Source organism: Tarenaya hassleriana, unplaced genomic scaffold (assembly GCF_000463585.1).
Source record: "Tarenaya hassleriana unplaced genomic scaffold, ASM46358v1 Cleome9, whole genome shotgun sequence".
Lineage (NCBI taxonomy): Eukaryota > Viridiplantae > Streptophyta > Magnoliopsida > Brassicales > Cleomaceae > Tarenaya > Tarenaya hassleriana.
In genome coordinates, this window is record NW_010971389.1 from 3,979,382 (window position 1) to 3,997,114 (window position 17,733).

The 17,733-nt window shown below is 43.1% G+C and overlaps 5 protein-coding genes across 6 annotated transcripts; 2 read left to right on the forward strand and 3 right to left on the reverse strand.

Annotated features, from left to right (window-relative positions):
• Window positions 1-267: 267 nt before the first annotated feature.
• On the forward strand, window positions 268-3,066 carry LOC104804333 (protein NUCLEAR FUSION DEFECTIVE 4-like). Its single transcript, XM_010528596.2, has 3 exons — window positions 268-666; window positions 758-1,659; window positions 2,461-3,066. The coding sequence occupies exons 1-3, from the start codon at window positions 325-327 to the stop codon at window positions 2,930-2,932; spliced, it is 1,716 nt and encodes a 571-aa protein (XP_010526898.1). The 5' UTR covers window positions 268-324; the 3' UTR covers window positions 2,933-3,066.
• Window positions 3,067-3,141: 75 nt separating this feature from the next.
• LOC104804334 lies at window positions 3,142-5,782 on the reverse strand. Its single transcript, XM_010528598.1, has one exon. The coding sequence runs from the start codon at window positions 5,435-5,437 to the stop codon at window positions 3,464-3,466; it is 1,974 nt and encodes a 657-aa protein (XP_010526900.1). The 5' UTR covers window positions 5,438-5,782; the 3' UTR covers window positions 3,142-3,463.
• Window positions 5,783-6,963: 1,181 nt separating this feature from the next.
• Window positions 6,964-11,549, forward strand: LOC104804335 (translocase of chloroplast 120, chloroplastic). Of its 2 annotated transcripts, none has more exons than XM_010528599.2 (3): window positions 6,964-7,067; window positions 7,423-11,098; window positions 11,197-11,549. In XM_010528599.2, exon 2 carries the CDS (start codon window positions 7,449-7,451, stop codon window positions 11,001-11,003), a length of 3,555 nt encoding a protein of 1,184 aa, XP_010526901.1. In that variant the 5' UTR covers window positions 6,964-7,067; window positions 7,423-7,448; the 3' UTR covers window positions 11,004-11,098; window positions 11,197-11,549. The 2 variants fall into 2 exon arrangements, with proteins under 2 accessions (XP_010526901.1, XP_010526902.1); XM_010528600.2 differs by lacking the exon at window positions 6,964-7,067 and adding an exon at window positions 7,079-7,343.
• Window positions 11,550-11,761: 212 nt separating this feature from the next.
• Window positions 11,762-14,063, reverse strand: LOC104804337 (putative amidase C869.01). Its single transcript, XM_010528602.1, has 5 exons — window positions 13,425-14,063; window positions 13,093-13,301; window positions 12,653-12,892; window positions 12,382-12,580; window positions 11,762-12,297 (listed from the first exon to the last, which is right to left on the reverse strand). Exons 1-5 carry the CDS (start codon window positions 13,980-13,982, stop codon window positions 11,941-11,943), a joined length of 1,563 nt encoding a protein of 520 aa, XP_010526904.1. The 5' UTR covers window positions 13,983-14,063; the 3' UTR covers window positions 11,762-11,940.
• Window positions 14,064-14,248: 185 nt separating this feature from the next.
• On the reverse strand, window positions 14,249-15,896 carry LOC104804336. The gene is made up of 3 exons (XM_010528601.2): window positions 15,665-15,896; window positions 15,118-15,562; window positions 14,249-14,942 (listed from the first exon to the last, which is right to left on the reverse strand). Exons 1-3 carry the CDS (start codon window positions 15,813-15,815, stop codon window positions 14,588-14,590), a joined length of 951 nt encoding a protein of 316 aa, XP_010526903.1. The 5' UTR covers window positions 15,816-15,896; the 3' UTR covers window positions 14,249-14,587.
• Window positions 15,897-17,733: the final 1,837 nt, after the last annotated feature.

Below are 17,733 nucleotides of genomic sequence, written 5' to 3' on the forward strand. Positions count from 1 at the left end.
TTTCGATGAATGTGTTTTAAATTAGGAATGAGTTTTTCTAAAATAAAAAGTTTATTAAATTAGATAATTGGGAATCTCTTAGAAAGTGCAATGCGGTACGCACACCGTATTTACGGTACATCAGCGGCTTCCAAATCCACACCTTGACCGTACGTGTCCCTTTCTCACCGTCATTCTCCCACCATAATATTTAATTTTAATAAATAAATAAATAAATAAAAAGGAAAAAATCTAACAGCAGCAACCCTTTCCGCTTTTTTAAAACCCTCCTGCACGCTTGAACCACCATCACCACCATCACCTTCTTCTCTCTCTCACTCGGCAATGGGGTCTCTGAGATCTTCTTCTTCTCCGTCTTCTTCGTCAGCTTTGAAATGGCTCGGCTTCGTTACGGCTGTTTGGGTCCAAGCCATCTCCGGCAATAACTACACCTTCTCCAACTACTCCGACGCTCTCAAGTCCCTCATGAACCTCACTCAGCTCCAACTCAACAACCTCTCCGTCGCTAAAGACGTCGGTAAAGCATTTGGAATCCTCGCCGGTCTCGCCTCCGACCGCCTCCCCACCCCCCTCATCCTCCTCATCGGCTCCCTCGAAGGCCTCCTCGGCTATGGTGTGCAATGGCTTGTCGTCAGCCGCAGAATCCAGCCCCTCTCGTATTGGCAGGGGGGGACTAGTTCGTAGTTATTCTAAATTTGAATGGTGGGTCATGCGATTTTGCGCGGGATCGTGATTTTTTCTATGCTTTTTTTTTCAGATGTGTGTGTTTCTCTGTATGGGAGGGAACAGCACGACGTGGATGAACACGGCGGTTTTGGTGACTTGCATACGTAATTTCCGGCGAAATCGTGGTCCTGTCTCGGGGATTTTGAAGGGTTACGTCGGCCTGAGCACTGCGATCTTCACTGATCTCTGCTCTGCTCTGTTCTCCGAAGATCCGGCATCGTTTCTGGTTTTGCTCGCCCTCGTGCCTCTTGCCGTCTGTCTCACGGCGGTTTTCTTCCTCCGTGAAATCCCTCCGGCGAGTTCCGCTGACGAGGAGAGCGAGGAGACTCGGTACTTCGCCGTGTTCAACGTCGTGGCCGTCGTGGTCGCTGTGTACCTTCAGGCCTATGACCTCATCGGAATCAAAACCGGAGTGTACTCCATCATCTTCGCCTCCATACTCCTAGTCCTCTTGGCTTCTCCCCTCGCCTTGCCGTTCTACTCCTTCGTCCATAGCTCGAATCAGAGAAAGCGCGTGGAAGAAGACATCGAAGGACGAATCGACGAGCCGTTGCTGGGACCCGAGATCGTGGAGGAGAAGGAAACTGGCGCTGCAGCGGCGGAGGACGACAAGTTGCCGACGTCGATATTGAAACAGGCGACGGCGGAAGAAAACCAACGAACCACTGCGACGACAGAGGATGTAGTGGTGAAGAAGAGGCCGGTTCTGGGGGAGGACCACACCATAATCGAAGCCATGTTGACCGTCGATTTCTGGGTACTGTTCTTTTCGTTTCTGTGTGGTGTAGGCACTGGTTTGGCGGTGATGAACAACATGGGTCAGATCGGTCTCGCGCTTGGTTACACAGACGTATCCATGTTCGTCTCCATGACCAGCATCTGGGGATTCTTCGGCCGGATTCTCTCCGGTACTGTCTCCGAGTACTTCCTCAAGTAAGTTCTCCGACCATTAATCTCCCTAATCAACTTGGTTTTTGTTAATTACACGGTGGGGTCTCATTAATCCGATTAAACAACGGGAAACGAGTTGATTAATTATAGTTTAAATTATTAAGGTCAGATCTAAATCTTATTTGTTAAAAACTCTGCTCCCATGCTCTCCGCCGTGTCTACGACCCGATCTAATCACGTGACGTAGAATATTCTCACGGATCATTTCCCTCTTTCTACATTAGTAAAGTCAAAAGCTTCCCTGTTCCATCTTTGCTTCGCCGGTAAGGCAGACATCAGAGATCTCTTTGTTGTGCCAATTTCCTTGACTTTCTTCGAAACTTCGTCGTGTTTTCAAATCCTTTTCTGTTTATTAATCACAATGAATTGAATTGAATCGAATCGTAAACATTTCATTATGATGGGCACGCGTCGGTCCAATAGTTTCTGCTGCAGGGACCATCAAAAGTTTTCAACTTTAATTTCTTCTTTCTTTCATGGACCACAGAATTCCCATCACTTTCCCACTTTTCCTCTCTAAATATCCTTCAAGTTTTTTCATAGATTTTCTTCTCCAAGTTGGGTTCTAGACGTGGGACCTCTGTATTCACACGGTCTTAAACCACCGTTCATCAAAGTCTGCAAATTCTTCTATGATGCATTATATGATTAAAGAGACTTGTAATCAAGTTCATGAAGGTGAAATTCGAAGATCAGTGTGAACATAATTAATGACAACCAATCGTTAGAAGATTCATAATAACGAAGGTTTTGACCCTTGTGATGCATTTATGAACTGTGCAGGAAAGCTGGAACACCAAGACCGCTATGGAACGCGGCCTCACAGATCATAATGGCCGTAGGATACATACTGATGGCTTTAGCCATGCCGGGCTCGCTCTATATAGGCTCGATGGTGGTCGGGGTCTGCTATGGTGTGCGTCTCGCCATAACCGTTCCTACAGCATCTGAACTCTTCGGTCTCAAATACTACGGTCTCATCTACAACATCCTCGTCCTTAACCTGCCTCTTGGCTCTTTCCTCTTCTCCGGTCTCCTTGCTGGTCTCCTCTACGACGCTGAGGCCACACCCACACCGGGTGGCGGCAACACTTGCGTCGGACCGCACTGTTATCGCCTCATCTTCATCGTTATGGCTTTCGCCTGCATCGTCGGGGTTGGTCTTGACATCTTGCTCTCGTTCCGGACGAAAGATATCTATGCAAAGATCCACTCGAGCAAGAAGGCCAGGAAATCTGGTGGTAACCTTAGTTGATTGAGGTTTTGGTAACGAAAGTTGTAAACTTTGGATTGTTTTTGTCACCACCCTTTTTTGTTTTTATGGTTACAAATGTAGAATTTTTTGTTGTTATAGCACCGAACATTATAAAATTCGATTGGGTCATTTGACCAGATATCCAAGATAACGTGCTTGCTTGAGTGGCGCAGGATAAGAGATTTCACCTGTTTGCTCCGCTATCCGTCCCACCCGGACGGTGATAACGTGCGCCGGAACAGCGGTCTATCTAACGTCATAATCTTATCCTGTGGGGGAGTTGCTTCATTGTCATCCATGGAAATCAATATCATCCATAAAAGGTTCACAAAAAAATCAAAACAAAAAAGAGAGAGAATGCGATTGATTGAATTGGACATTTTTTAGAGAATACAAAACCAGTTTACCAAAAAAAAAAAAAAAAAAATCCGAAGCGTGAAACAACAAAATTTCATGTGTAGCTCGTTTCTATTACAACATAAATGTCTGTACGCTTGCAACAACGTCTATGAACGGGAACCTGTGGTAATGTCAGTGGAATCCTCTTGAACCTCTAGACTGATAAAGCTCCAACCTACTCTTAGCTTCAGGCAAGAGCCCTTCAATGGTCGGCTCCTCAGCAAGATGAGCTTGTTTGGTCGACCATTCGAGGACTATGAGAACCTCTTCTTGAGCCAGAGTCTCACTGTCCGGTACATTCAACGCAATGTAGCATAGAAGCGTCAATGCCGGGATTTGAACCATTTGTTCTCCAAAGTAGACTAGTTGGATCAGATGCTTAGCTCCTCCTGCCGCTATGATAGCCTTTGAATGGTTATCGTGTAGGAAATTCTCGGGGCAAGCGAATTTGTTCAGTGCTATGGCTGCTTCCATTGAAACCTCTGCTTCTCGCTCGTCTAGAAGCTTCACGAGTGGAGCGACAATTCTGGTTTCTGTTGCGCGGAAAGTTCTCGAAAGATTTCCCATTGCCTTGATGCTTGGGATTAGAAGATCCGGGAGTTCGTTCTCGATCACTTTTAGTAATTGCTCAACCACTGCTTTTGCAGCAGGGGTCGTCGGCTTGAAAGCAGAGCGTCTCATTTCCGGGTATTGCTCTGCAACAGCTGTGATCTCCATTAATGCCAATGCCGAGTATGACTTCACTTCTTCGTCCCCTTTCTCTAACAAGACAGCGAAGCAAAGCAATGCCCTTGATTCAGTTATGTTTCTGCATATCTGGAGATTCCCTCTCGAAAGCTGCCATAACGCTCTAGCGGCCATTGCTTTCATCTGAGCCTTTGTGATTGGATCTTCATATTCTCTTCCTTTGATGCTCGTCCCGGTCAATGAAATATGCGTTTGGTGGTTCTCTCTCGGGTGACGACCATGACCCGAATGGCTGTTCTGACCACCCTTGCCATGGTTAGGGTTCGAGTTTGTTCTCATACCTTGATGCTTGCTAGGGACCTTCATCGCCATCGTGTTTGTAACGACGTTATGCATCTGGCTCAGTGACTGGTGCCCCATGGGATGAGCGATTCGGCTACTCGTCTCGTCCTGCTCGTTGTCCTTCTTCTCAGAACATGAACTGTTGTTGCTCGCCATGAAAACGGTGTGGATCGAGGACATAGTCTGTTTGTTGCTCACTATGGCGTATTTGCTATGCTCTTGAACCGTCTCGAAAGCGAGGTGACTCACGAGGAACCGGATGATGTTGTTCTGAGCGAAATGGTCTTGGCACTTCGGATGGTTCGAGGCTAACTCCGAGACCGCCCACGCCACCACGGACTGAACCTTCATGTGACCTTCTTTGAGAATTTTAGCAAACACTTGGCAGACACCTGCGTTCACGATCTGTTCCACACTCTCCGGGTCACGGCCCAATAACCCGATGGCTCGAGCCGCGTTCTCTTGCCCTTCCATTTTCCCTTCCTTGGCAAGCTTCAGCAATGGCGGGACTCCTCCTTCCTCGATGATCAATCTCCCGTACCGATCATTGTCTCGGGCCAATGACACGAGCGACGCGGCTGCGTCGGATCGCTCGTCCATGGACCCCGTGTAGAGAATCGCGACCTGTTCCCAGATCAAACACAAGATGGGTTCGTTGGCGGCGATCGGAGGGAGACCCAGGTACTCGTCGTCGCGGTCGTTGGCGGAGGCGGAGACGCGGAGGAGCCATGAAACGTCGCCGATGGAATTCTCGAGCTGCATCGTGATCTTCCTGAAGGCAGCCGCGGGGATGATGGTGAAGAGACGCTTCATCAGACCTGTGGCTCGGCACTTGTCGACGAGCGCGACGACTTTCATGAGGACCTGCTCCGTGTCGTCGATGATTCGGCGCGTGGGTCGTTCGTAGAGGTCGTTGCTCGCACGCGCCGCCTGTCGGAGGAGTCCGGCGAGCTTCTCCGTCTTCGCCTTCACCTCGAGACATTCCTGTCGGAACGAGTAGGCGTCGTCAGCGGCTTTCGTCACCTGATCCGCTAATTGGATCGGTCTCACTAAGATCTGCTTCACGATGTCCGCCATCGATTTGTCGGGTTCCACGAAAACAGAGCAAAATCAAAGGGGGAACAGAGAATTGATCTCCGTTCGTTGTCGTTTATACCTCCCCTCCTAACTTCTTGTTTCCGGGTGCTGTTGCATTTGGGTCGACGAGTTTATTCACGTCGGAGCTGACGGTGGTGGCTCAGCCGGAGACGACGGTGAGAGGGAGAAGGAGAGAGAACGAGATGGTCGGACGTTAATTTCCCCAAGTTTCCATGATAGAAGAAAAAACTCCCAAATTGCCGTCGTTGGAATGCATGCGTTTATTGCCTTATATAAATAATGCATATATGCATCGGGATGTCATCATATGAATCAGTTATGTAGTTATTATTTGAAATTGATATATAAAATTGGACAGGAAGGGAAAGAGTTTCATGAGATTTTTCAAAACTTTGAACCGGATTTCTAAACCGGAGTTTTTTTCTGATGGATTTGTTCTTAAAATACGAGAAGCAGAAGAAACCCAATTATAAACCGAAATCATTTTTTTTATTTAATCATATTAAACAAAACTGTAACTACATTGTTATTATGATTTTTTTAATAAAATACATTCATTATCTACAAATCATGAATTTTATGTTGGATCGTCGTCCCATAGTACGGATAATCGATATAAACATATTATAGTATATTAAAATATTAATCACACACATTTGACCCTCGAGAAAACGTGGTGCTCAGTGGGCCCTCCGATTAAACCAAATCAACAGCCCATGTCAAAGATATTGTACATAGTGGGCCCTCTCATCAGGCCCACCACACGCGACATGCCCCAAGATTGATATCTTTATTTCTATGTTTTTTATAAAGATTTTTTCTATCACTTTTTATTTATTTATTTTATTAAATTCGGGTTCCATTTATTTGTATTTTTAATTATAAAAAAATCAAAATTTATTATATCCATTTATATTATGTATCATTGAATTTGCTTGCTTTAATTTTATATAATTGAATCAAAATGTGCAAAATTATGTAAACAAATCACAACAAAATACTAAATTTTTATGTATTTTAAACAAATTATAAGTACTGTTAGTCCTACAATAACAAAGTTAACTTATAGAGAGAATCTAATTCGACTGCATATATAATTGTTTTTTTTTGTATTTTGGCAATTAAAAATCTTAGTTAAGAAAACAACAAAAATGTTTATAATATTTTTCTTGTATTTATTTATTAAGGATTTAATATTTATTTTCACAAAAGTTCTATCCAAAATGATGAAAATATTTTATATAATCAGCCGAAAAACAAAGTAATTTATATACGTCGTCGTATTATGGTTGTATTTATATCCCCTTGTGAGACACGAGGGTTTTTCTTCATCCCCTCTCTCACTTCCACTGCGTCTGTCCTATTTGTCCACGTCATCATCATTTTGGCATCTTTCACGATGATACCGATGAGCCATTCTCTACCGTCCGATCAATTAACCCAAAACGATTCTAGACCGTCGATCAAAGTCTCTTATCTCCTTCCCCCTTCCCCCTTCCCCGTCGTATTCGCAAAAAATGCAGAAGAAAGTGAAGCGCATGGAGTATCCTCAGATTTCGCTTCCATAAATTCTTCTCTATTTATTAGTCCTCTCTTCCTCTCTCACCAGGCAAGTTTTTCTCCATTGTCGTCCGACTTTTATTTCTCTCTCTCTCTCTCCTCTGTAGATTTTCAGGGGTTTTCTATGTTCTGCTTGCTTTTGTGTTTGTGAACCTATGGCTTGATATGCATATGATCTGGAGGTCATTATCACGTCCATGGAATTTGGTGTCCGGGTTGGAAATGGACGTGGATCCAGGCTTTTGTCGGGATCGTTCTGAGCTAGGGGTTTTCGCTTTCTTTTGGCTTTCCGCTTGAATTTTCTGTTGTTAGGGCTTCTATCTAGGTGAAGCGTATATGATTGTTTCAGTGACTTGTGATTTCTGGTTCGGTGTTGTTTCTGATTTCGGGGTTTTGCTGGTTAGGGTTTTGAAGCGGTGGTTATCTACAAATGGAAGATGGGGCTGAGATTGTGGATGGGTCATACGCGGAAGAGAAGAAGCTTACGGAGGATAAGGTTCGCGATGATGAGGTGGAGAAGAGGGAGTCGGTGGAATCAGATTTAGTGAAGGACGCAGAAGACGAAATTTTTGAGGAAGCAATCGATCTACAGGAGGATTTGCCCGAGCAGGGTGGACAACCTGGATCATCTGATGCAAGTGCGGTTCATGAGGATTCTGCTTTAGAGGTAGCTTCTGAGAATTCAAAGGGCGAGCATGAAGTCGAGGAGTTCGAAGAGGCCACGGACACTCTCGATGATAACGACGGTCACCTTGAGCTAAATGCGGGAAATGCAAATGATTTAGGAGAGGCTGAAGCCAATTTGGAGATTCCCGAAATAAATGATGGTAAAGGGGAGCTCGAGTTTGGCGCTAATCAAGATGCGGAAATTTCAAATGGTCACGGTGAAGTGAACTTGGATGTTGCTAAGAATCCTGCGAAGGTCGACACCACAGATTCCAATTCACTGGTTGATGGATGGAGTGTGGAAAATGGAAATGTCCATTCGTTTGTCGAAAATGGTGTCGGCATTCATGAAGAGAAGAAAGAACTTGGCACTCAAGCTACTTCAAAAGATGCTGAGCCCAAGGACTCGGAAGATAAAGGCATCATAGATGGATATGAGGCGAGAACTGATACCTCAGCTTGTACGCAAGTAGATCATCAGGTTGAGGAAGGTGAAGGAATGGGTAAAAGCTACTCTGAGAAAGGTTCAATATATGGAGAAAATGAGGCTGGGGCACAAAGAAACGGCAATCTCAGTTCCAAGAATGAGCTTATTGGGGATGAAGCAGTTGGAGAAGCAGTCAGTAATCATACCCCTAGTGAAGGGGATGACACAAAGAGTGATGTTCGAAGCACTTCTTGTGACAAGACGTCAGAAGCTGGATGCTTGTTCTCTGTGGAGAAATCTATTGTTGAGGAAAAGGGTGAAGTCGAAAATCATAGTAATGGTTTGATTCCAGTGGATCACTTGGTTTCTCCTTCTCCGAGATCAAATTCAGAATCCGCTGAAGTTCATAGCTATTATGCTATTATCGAGGGAAACGATAGAAAGCATGAGGCAATTCAAAGTATAAATCCAGAACATGAGCAGCTGCAAAAACCTTGTGCTAACATTGAACGTCCGATTAAGGAAAGCTCACAGGTGAACAGAGAATGCGAGGAACCACGTGCTGTAAGTTCTGCTTCATCAACAGAGTCTAGAGGTAATAGTACTGCAGCATCACCTCCTGTTCGTCCGGCTGGTCTAGGCCGAGCTGCTCCACTTTTGGAACCTTCATCACGTGTTTCTCAACAGCCTCGTGCAAATGGCAGTGTTTCCCATTCACAGGCTCAGCAAGTTGGGGACTCTGCTACTGGTGAGACTGATGAGCATGATGAGACCTGTGAAATGCTTCAGATGATCAGGGTGAAATTTCTGAGGCTTGCTCATAGGCTAGGACAAACACCACATAATGTTGTCGTTGCTCAGGTTTTGTACAGGCTTGGACTGGCTGAACAGTTGCGGGGTAGAAGTGGCAGCCGTGTTGGTGCTTTTAGTTTTGATCGTGCCAGTGCTATGGCAGAGCAACTCGAGGCGGCTGGTCAGGTGCCGCTTGATTTTTCTTGTACGATTATGGTACTTGGGAAAAGTGGAGTTGGTAAAAGTGCAACGATAAATTCCATATTCGATGAGGTGAAATTTGTCACTGATGCTTTTCAGATGGGAACAAAGAAGGTTCAGGATGTTGAGGGTTTTGTTCAGGGGATTAAGGTACGAGTGATTGACACTCCAGGCCTCTTACCATCCTGGTCCGATCAACGACAAAATGAGAAGATCCTGAATTCTGTCAAGAATTTCATCAAGAAAACACCACCTGACATCATATTGTATCTTGATAGGTTGGATTTGCAGAGCAGAGATTCCGGCGACATGCCGCTCTTGCACACCATCACCAATATTTTCGGACAGTCCATATGGTTTAATGCGATTGTGGTTTTGACTCATGCAGCTTCTGCTCCACCAGATGGTCCAAATGGCACTGCTTCTAGTTATGACATGTTTGTAACACAGCGCTCTCATGTCATCCAGCAAGCCATTCGTCAAGCGGCTGGGGATTTGCGGCTCATGAACCCTGTTTCTTTAGTTGAGAATCACTCTGCATGCAGGACGAATCGTGCTGGCCAGAGAGTGTTGCCGAATGGCCAAGTCTGGAAGCCTCATTTGCTATTACTCTCATTTGCATCCAAAATTCTGGCTGAAGCAAGTGCTCTTCTGGACTTACAGGATAATAAACCGGGGAGGCCAATTGCGGCTCGATCCAAAGCACCCCCTTTACCATTCCTTCTCTCATCGCTTTTGCAACCAAGACCTCAAGTTAAGCTTCCTGATGAGCAGTATGATGATGGAGAAGATGGGGAAGATGATTTGGGAGAGCCGTCAGATTCTGATGAGGAGTCAGAATATGATCAGCTTCCTCCCTTTAAACGGTTGACTAAAGCTCAGGTGTCTAAGCTTAGCAGAGCCCAGAAGAAGCAGTATCTTGACGAGCTGGAGTATCGGGAGAAACTATTTATGAAGAAACAGATGAAAGAAGAACGAAAGAGACGCACGATGATGAAGAAACTTGTTACTGAGATTAAGGATTTGCCCAACGAGTACAGTGACAATGGAGAAGAAGAGAGCAGTGGACCTGCATCTGTTCCAGTTCCCATGCCGGATTTGGCACTACCTGCATCTTTTGACTCTAATAACCCAACTCACCGATATCGGTACCTTGATTCCTCCAATCAATGGCTTGTACGGCCTGTCTTGGAGACACATGGTTGGGACCATGATGTTGGCTACGAGGGTGTAAATGTCGAACGGCTTTTCGTTGTCAAAGACAAAATACCAATATCTGTCTCGGGCCAGGTGACGAAAGACAAGAAGGATGCGAATGTCCAAATTGAAATGGCCAGCTCGATTAAACATGGGGAAGGTAAATTGACTTCACTGGGTTTTGATATGCAGAATGTTGGAAAGGAATTGGCTTACACTCTTCGAAGTGAAATGAGATTTAACAATTTTAGGAGAAACAAGGCTGCAGCCGGTCTTTCAGTGACTCTCTTGGGCGACTCATTGTCTGCTGGCGTGAAAGTCGAAGACAAGCTGATTGCAAACAAACGGTTCAGATTGGTTATGTCTGGTGGGGCGATGACTGGTCGAGGAGACGTTGCTTATGGTGGTAGTTTAGAAGCTCAGTTGAGAGATAAAGATTATCCATTGGGTCGGTTTTTGACAACTCTTGGTTTTTCCGTGATTGACTGGCATGGCGATCTTGCCATTGGGGGGAACATACAGACCCAGTTGCCGATTGGACGTTCTACAAATCTGGTCGCTCGTGCTAATCTGAACAACAGAGGAGCCGGGCAAGTGAGTATTCGTATGAACAGCTCCGAGCAGCTCCAACTTGCTTTGGTTGCCCTCGTTCCCCTGTTCAAGAAGCTACTTAGTTATTCTCAGCAAATGCAGTATGGATAATGATGGAAAGAGCTTTAGGTCGGTCATCGAGTATTATCAGGGAATATGATGATTAGTCACCAAAGAACAGTCTAGAGTGAAGTTTAAAAAAAAAGGTTAAGACACTTAAAAGACACCATCTGTCATGTCTCAATTGTTGCATCTGTGTATGTATTGATATTGATGTCCTCTGTTTTTGTTTTTGTTGGAACAGGAGCTGCTGCATCTTCTATCCTCTTTGATGTTTCCTTCTCTGTTTGGACTTTGGAAGGCAAAGGCCAACAATGGCTCGAGGATAAAGCCCGTTTCTTGCAGAAGTCCCCAAGTGAATACATTACATACCTCAAGTATTTTGTCAAGATATCTACAAACTCAGTAGTGATCTCTTCTCTCTCTTTCTCTCTCTCTCTCTATATATATATAACCACCCTTTTGGTATGTTAGAATAAAAGAATGTTATTCTATTTGTTCTTATCCGTTTGGGTTAAGACAGATAATAGCCTCGTTCAAGAGTGTGTAATTGTATCTTTTTCTCATCCTTTCGTTGAAACCCTAAGGCCCTTCGCACTCGGCTCTCCCGCTCTCCCCTTTTCTCCCAGTTCGGGTTATCCACGAGTATGATTAATCGGTCGATGAATCCCGAATTCAAGCCTGTGGCTCGAATTATCCTTAGCCGCAAGCTCGAGCTCGCGCTCTCTGTGGCTGAGGTTATTGAATTTCGGGTATTCCGTACGCGTGGAACCTGCGGGTTTGGCGCCATAAACAAAGACACGAACATGTATTGACATGTCGCCTGTTGTGGCTTTTACTTGAAACCTCAAACTCAACACGCACTTCGGTTTGGTAGTCCACTGAAAACATTATTCCAAATCCTACAAAAATCACGAGTGAATCCGGAACAGGTGACATGCCAATACATTCCAGACAGCGGATTCTGAATTCATGACAAAGGAATGGTTCAAGCTGTGAACTGTGGCGGTTTCCTGACCATAGTCGCTTGCTCGAATCCGTAAGCAATCTCTATGAGATTTGGTTCTGAAAATCTCAATCCCCCGAAGCTAATCCCGAAAGGAACTCCTTCTCTGTCGTATCCTGCAGGTACATTGATTCCCGGATACCCTCCTATTGCCAGCACTGGGCTCACATCCGAGCCGACAGTCACCATCGCGTCTAAACGGTTCTCCTTCATCAGTTTCTCGATCCCATTTCTCGAAAGCTTTTCTAGTTTGGATATCAGTGCTTTTTCTGTTTCTCCGATTCCGTTTGTTGCTTCTGCTGCAATGAAATTGTCTTGACCCCATTGTTCCGTCTTCTCCTGCAGATTTCATCCGAGAAGTGTCGGGTTTTAGTTCACAAGATTCAAGACTCAGGGATGAAGGAATACATCCGTTTTGCTTACCAGTTTAGAGAACTTTTCGTTAAAGGCGATAACGTCTTTTAAGGATCGAACGGGCGAATCGACGAGCTCTTCGAGATATTCATTCAGAGAAGCCTTGAACTCTGCAAGAACTACAATGGCTTCGCCGCTCTGAAAGTAGTCCAGGATGACTTCGATGTTTGGTATTTCCAGATTGTCAATGACGATTGCGCCTTCTCGTCTGATTTTCACAAAGATCTAACTTCAGTAATCGAAATGGCTTGAAAGTATGCAGTATCTACGTGATAGTCACCTTAAAGTTTCGACGTGACGATCAAGAGCTTCAACGAGAATGGCATCACTGGAAGAATGGAGGAAAGGCTTCCGTACTATTCCTAGTCTCTTTCCCCTGAGGCCATAAGGATCTAGAAATGACTTGTAACCGCCTTCGGGGATGTGTTTCGACGCCTTCTTCGTGGCCTTGTCCATATCATCTTCGCCAACGATCACGTCTAGAAGATGGACAGCATCGGACACTGTCCTGCATATAGGCCTATTGCAAGAGAAGAAACCCTAATCACTAACAGAGAAGATCCAAATGTTCTGAGAGCTAAAAGGTAACATATTAGCATCCGGGTTTCAATAGATTGTCATATTTTCTGCGTTTTAATGTTTCTCTTTTTCATGATCATTGCAAAGTTTGGAATTTTATCATCAACTACGTGAAAAGTTTAGTTCTTTCGATGATCTGACCCGATAGTGTCCTGCCTAGGAGAAATAGGGACAACCCGGCTGGTGAGCCCAACAGTTGGTTTAATGCCGACCACCGAGTTCTGATTGGCCGGACAGAGAATGGAACCATCGGTTTCAGTCCCCAATGTCACAGCCACCATGTTTGCCGCCACTGAAATGGCCGAACCACTGCTTGACCCACATGGACTTGCTGACAATACATAAGGATTCTGCAGCAAAAAGTTCATTGCAAGAAAACCCATTTGAGCTTCTGCAATTCTCTTCTCCAAGCAGATAAGATTTGGACAAATGTTATATAGTTTTCGTTCATGTAAGACTCTATATGAACTGACCTTGCCTTGACCGCCTCGTGCGCTCCAGCCGCTCGGGATCGAGAGGGATCGGAAGTTAGCCCATTCGCTCAAGCTGGCTTTCCCCAATATCACAGCCCCTGCTTCTCTCAGTTTCTTCACCACGGTTGCGTCACGGGCCACGACAGAACCAAGCAGGGCCCACGACCCTGCAGTCGTGTTGAGCTTGTCTTTGGTTCCAATGGAGTCCTTGAGCAGAACAGGAATCCCGTGCAGGACCGGCAACAGAGACAGGTCGTCCTTTGATTTGGTCTCACGCTCCCTGTCTGCTCTCTCTGCGTCGGTAATGGCATCGGGGTTTGTCTCAATGACTCCGTGGAGTGTCGGATTGAGTTCTTGGATTGCTTCAATGTAGAACTCCACGAGCTGTCTCGAAGTAAGTCTCTTTTCCTTGAAAGCTTCTCTGATGTCGTCAATGGTGGCTTCTTGAACCGTGAATCTTGTCTTGATGATGGTTTGATTTCCGCCAGACACAGATTCAAGAAGAAGAAGAAGAGGAAGAAGAAGAGATGAAGATGAGAGAAATCGAGTAAGAGCCATGGCTTTGGAACTAGTCAATGTCAACTTTCTCTGCCTTTCTCGTACAATGTTGCCCTTCACATTCTTCTATGAATAAACTAATGCCACATGCCATTTGTTTAATACAAATTGGCTCAGGTTACTTAAAACGGCACGCATTTCTGGCGTCTCTGCGGAGACCTACAAGATGTTTGGATTTACTAAACCAGTGGCAAAACACATACAATGTAAGGTCTCTGCCCATAAAAAATTATGTTATAAGAACATTTAGTTTCAGAAGATCTGCATATAGAAACACAATGCGTTAAACTAGATGAAAACGCGGTGACATGTCACGTGTACTATATCCAAGTAATAAAACGACACGCATTCTTCGCACATATGCGGAGAACTACAAGATGTTTTGAATACAAACCAGCATCCAGACGAAACTTGTGGAGTAACCACAAAAAACCATGTCCTAAAGAACATAAGAGTTCACAAGCTCTGTATATAGAATGCATCAAAGGAGATGGCAAGATACATCTAATATGTCAAAGTATGCATCCAAAAGGCCAAGAACAATGGAATTATATATAACAAGAAACATATACATATATATATATATATATGTATATATTGATGGATCAGTGGCATGGTGTGAATCTGCAGGTGACTTTTCCCGAACCGGAATTAGCCCGGAGGAAGCGGAGAGCGGTCAAAAGAACACGGCGTTGGGAGTTAGCGACGAGGGCCAAGTTCGTGTCAGTGATCACAGAGATGGGAGAATAAGGAAACTGGAAGGAATTGTAAGAGTTGAGGAGTGAAGTTGTAGCTTCCCTCAAGAGTGTTTTATACGCCTCTCCTCTCCCTTGAAGCGCTTCCCACAACGTTATATCCGTCCCGTATTTTCTTCCCGCTATTACGCCAAACGCAACCGCTACCTTCGTGTCGGGACTCAACGCTCTCCAGTAGCACTTGTACTCTGGTCTTGTCCAGTACCTGTCACAGTACATGTGTGTATATATATATATATCATATCTGGAGAGATTCTGATACCAATTTTATAGAACCTATCCTGTAATAGGACCAGTTCGATCCTTTTAAAGCTCACAGATAGAACTCGGCTTATGAAGGAGTGAATACACATATTAGCAAGAGATAAGAGAGAGCTTACTGATGTGAGCAAGCCGAGGGTTCCACGAAAGGCATTGGGGGCATTGGAGGAAGTGGCGGCAATGGAGGAAGCTTAAACTGAGGAGACGGGATTGCGGGTATCGAGGGAGACCTTACGGGAACTTGAGGAGCAGGTTTAGGAGTTTCGGGTTTAGGACACGAAGACATGGGCTGAGAAGGTTGAGTTAGAAGCCCGTCAACGTTGTACATTGCCATGCCAAACATACTGAACATCAGTTTCGCTTTCTTGGCAGGACCTATGGCTATGCTGCAATTGCTGGATCCTTGTAGAGTTCCATCAATGTCTGACACTTGGGCATAACAGTTGCTCAAATCAGGCTGCCCGTCGAATCTCATAACGTATCCTCCGAGCCAGTTAGTGGTCTCTTCTCTTGTCATGTAGACTTGTCCATCGCCATCAGAACATGTAACACTGACCTTGATTCCTGCAAGAATCAAGAAAACATCACTCTCAGATATTTCGAGAAAAGAATCTGAGAGACGAAAGAAGATTGAAGTAAAACCAAAAGGGCAATGCTGCCTTTTACCGGAGACAGGGTAATCGAACAACGATATCTCCCCGTCCTTGCATTGGTCACAGAAGACAGTTCCAGTCACCGTGGCATACCCTCTGACTCGATCAGTGGCTATGCAGAAAACTATGAACATCAGAAACATGAGTTTATGATATTGTTCCATAGATACTGCGAGATTCTTGAACCAATACCAATGGAGAAGAAGGAAAAAAGCTCGGTTCTTGTTGGCTTGATCGTGATTACAAGAAGAAGAGCATTATTATAAAGGAGTAATAACCTTCTTCTCCAACCCTCAACTGCCAAAATTTAATTGAGGTGTTGACAAAAATATTAGATCTGATCATGGTCTGAACAAGAAGGAACAAAGAGATCCGTACGTTCCAAGAACATTAATGGCCGGCGTATACAACTGTCAAAGCTGGTCTCTGCAATAAATTTAGCGAAAGCTTTAAACTTTTCTCTTTTTTTCCATCTGGGTGATGGTTAATGGTTCTAAGCAATCAATACAAGGACTTGCACGAGAAGTGAACACACATATCAGATGCGCATGACTTTGTGGAACATAGCATGTGAATTCATTACATGACACACGTATCGTGTTCTCTGTCCGATAATTATACAAGAGAAAACGTAAAGGGTCCTCAAGATTCAGAAACATGGATTGATGAACAGAAAAAGGGACGATCCAGACATGAAAGATCCAAATGTTCTTGATTCTTGGAGTGAAATGTGTTTCTTTTACAAACCGGTCGATTTGGTTTGGAATTAATGCTTGTCTCGTGCAATGAGATGAAAAGAGAAGCAATATAGCTGGAGAAGTAGAAATGAGGAGCATTCATTGAAGACATCAAAAGTATATATAGTTCAGAATCATCACTTTGTATCATATGGATATTAAAGACCCGACTGGTTGCGTCTTGTGGACCGTTGATACTGAATAGTTGATAAGTGAATGTTTGTGGCGATTACGGTTGGTTGCGATTACAAATAAATTGTTGTAAACATTTGCACTTGCGTATTTTTTGTATTATCATTTTATAAAATAAATATTTTATATAAGGAAAATTTCCAAAAAAATCATCCAATTATGAGATAACCATCACATCCATCACGAACTTTTAAAATTTCCAAATTCATACTGGATTTAAAATTTTTTTCTAAAAAATTATTCGAAATATAAATTTTAACAAAATCCTCGTCGGAACAGAATTAATTTTGTCACATATGCAAAAAGCGGCTACATGGCGCCTACGTGGCATGTACGTGTTCGCCACATAGAATATACGTGGCATTAATAATAAAAAAATTTTAAAAAATTGGAAAAAAATGTAAAAAAAATTCTAAAAAATGTGAAAAAATTACAAAAAAATGTAAAAATTGTAAAAAATGTAAAATTATAAAACATTTTCAAAAAATACAAAAATTATAAAAATTGTAAAAAATTATAAAAAATGGTAAAAAATTGTAAAAAAATTGCAAAAAATTATAAAAATTGTAAAACAAATTGTAAAAAATTATAAATTTTTAATTTGTTTTTAAAAAAGAGAAATTTCCAAAAAAACAAATCATTCAATTACGAGATAACTATCAAATTCATCACAAACTTTACAATTTTACATTTTTATAATTTTTTACATTTTTTGAAAATGTTTTGCAATTTTATATTTTTTACAATTTCTATAATTTTTTACAATTTTTATAATTTTTATATTTGTTTTAATATTTTGAAAATGTTTTACAATTTTACATTTTTTACAATTTTTACATTTTTTTGTAATTTTTTCACATTTTTTATTATTAATGCCACGTGTATCCTACGTGGCGAACATGTACAGGCCACGTAGATAGGCGCTTTCTGCCTACGTGGCAAAATTAATTATGTTCCGATGAAGATTTTGTTGAAATTTAAATTTCGATTGATTTTTTAGAAAAAAAATTTCAAATCCAGTATGAATTTGAAAATTTTAAAAGTTCGTAATAATTGTGATAGTTATCTCATAATTTTGTATTATCATTTTATAAAATAAATATATTATATAATTCATGAGAATCATATATAACTTCGGACAACAAACTCAACT

Coding starts and splice junctions, on each gene's coding strand:
- LOC104804333 (XM_010528596.2), top strand. CDS start 325: ATGGGGTCTCTGAGATCTTCTTCTTCTCCGTCTTCTTCGTCAGCTTTG. Junction 667..757: donor AGCCCCTCTCGTATTGGCAG/GGGGGGACTAGT, acceptor TTTTTTTTTCAG/ATGTGTGTGTTTCTCTGTAT. Junction 1,660..2,460: donor GTCTCCGAGTACTTCCTCAA/GTAAGTTCTCCG, acceptor TGAACTGTGCAG/GAAAGCTGGAACACCAAGAC.
- LOC104804334 (XM_010528598.1), bottom strand. CDS start 5,437: ATGGCGGACATCGTGAAGCAGATCTTAGTGAGACCGATCCAATTAGCG.
- LOC104804335 (XM_010528599.2), top strand. CDS start 7,449: ATGGAAGATGGGGCTGAGATTGTGGATGGGTCATACGCGGAAGAGAAG.
- LOC104804337 (XM_010528602.1), bottom strand. CDS start 13,982: ATGGCTCTTACTCGATTTCTCTCATCTTCATCTCTTCTTCTTCCTCTT. Junction 12,581..12,652: donor CGTCACGTCGAAACTTTAAG/GTGACTATCACG, acceptor TGTGAAAATCAG/ACGAGAAGGCGCAATCGTCA. Junction 12,298..12,381: donor ACGAAAAGTTCTCTAAACTG/GTAAGCAAAACG, acceptor TGAAATCTGCAG/GAGAAGACGGAACAATGGGG.
- LOC104804336 (XM_010528601.2), bottom strand. CDS start 15,815: ATGGAACAATATCATAAACTCATGTTTCTGATGTTCATAGTTTTCTGC. Junction 15,563..15,664: donor GTTCGATTACCCTGTCTCCG/GTAAAAGGCAGC, acceptor TGATTCTTGCAG/GAATCAAGGTCAGTGTTACA. Junction 14,943..15,117: donor CCCTCGGCTTGCTCACATCA/GTAAGCTCTCTC, acceptor GTACTGTGACAG/GTACTGGACAAGACCAGAGT.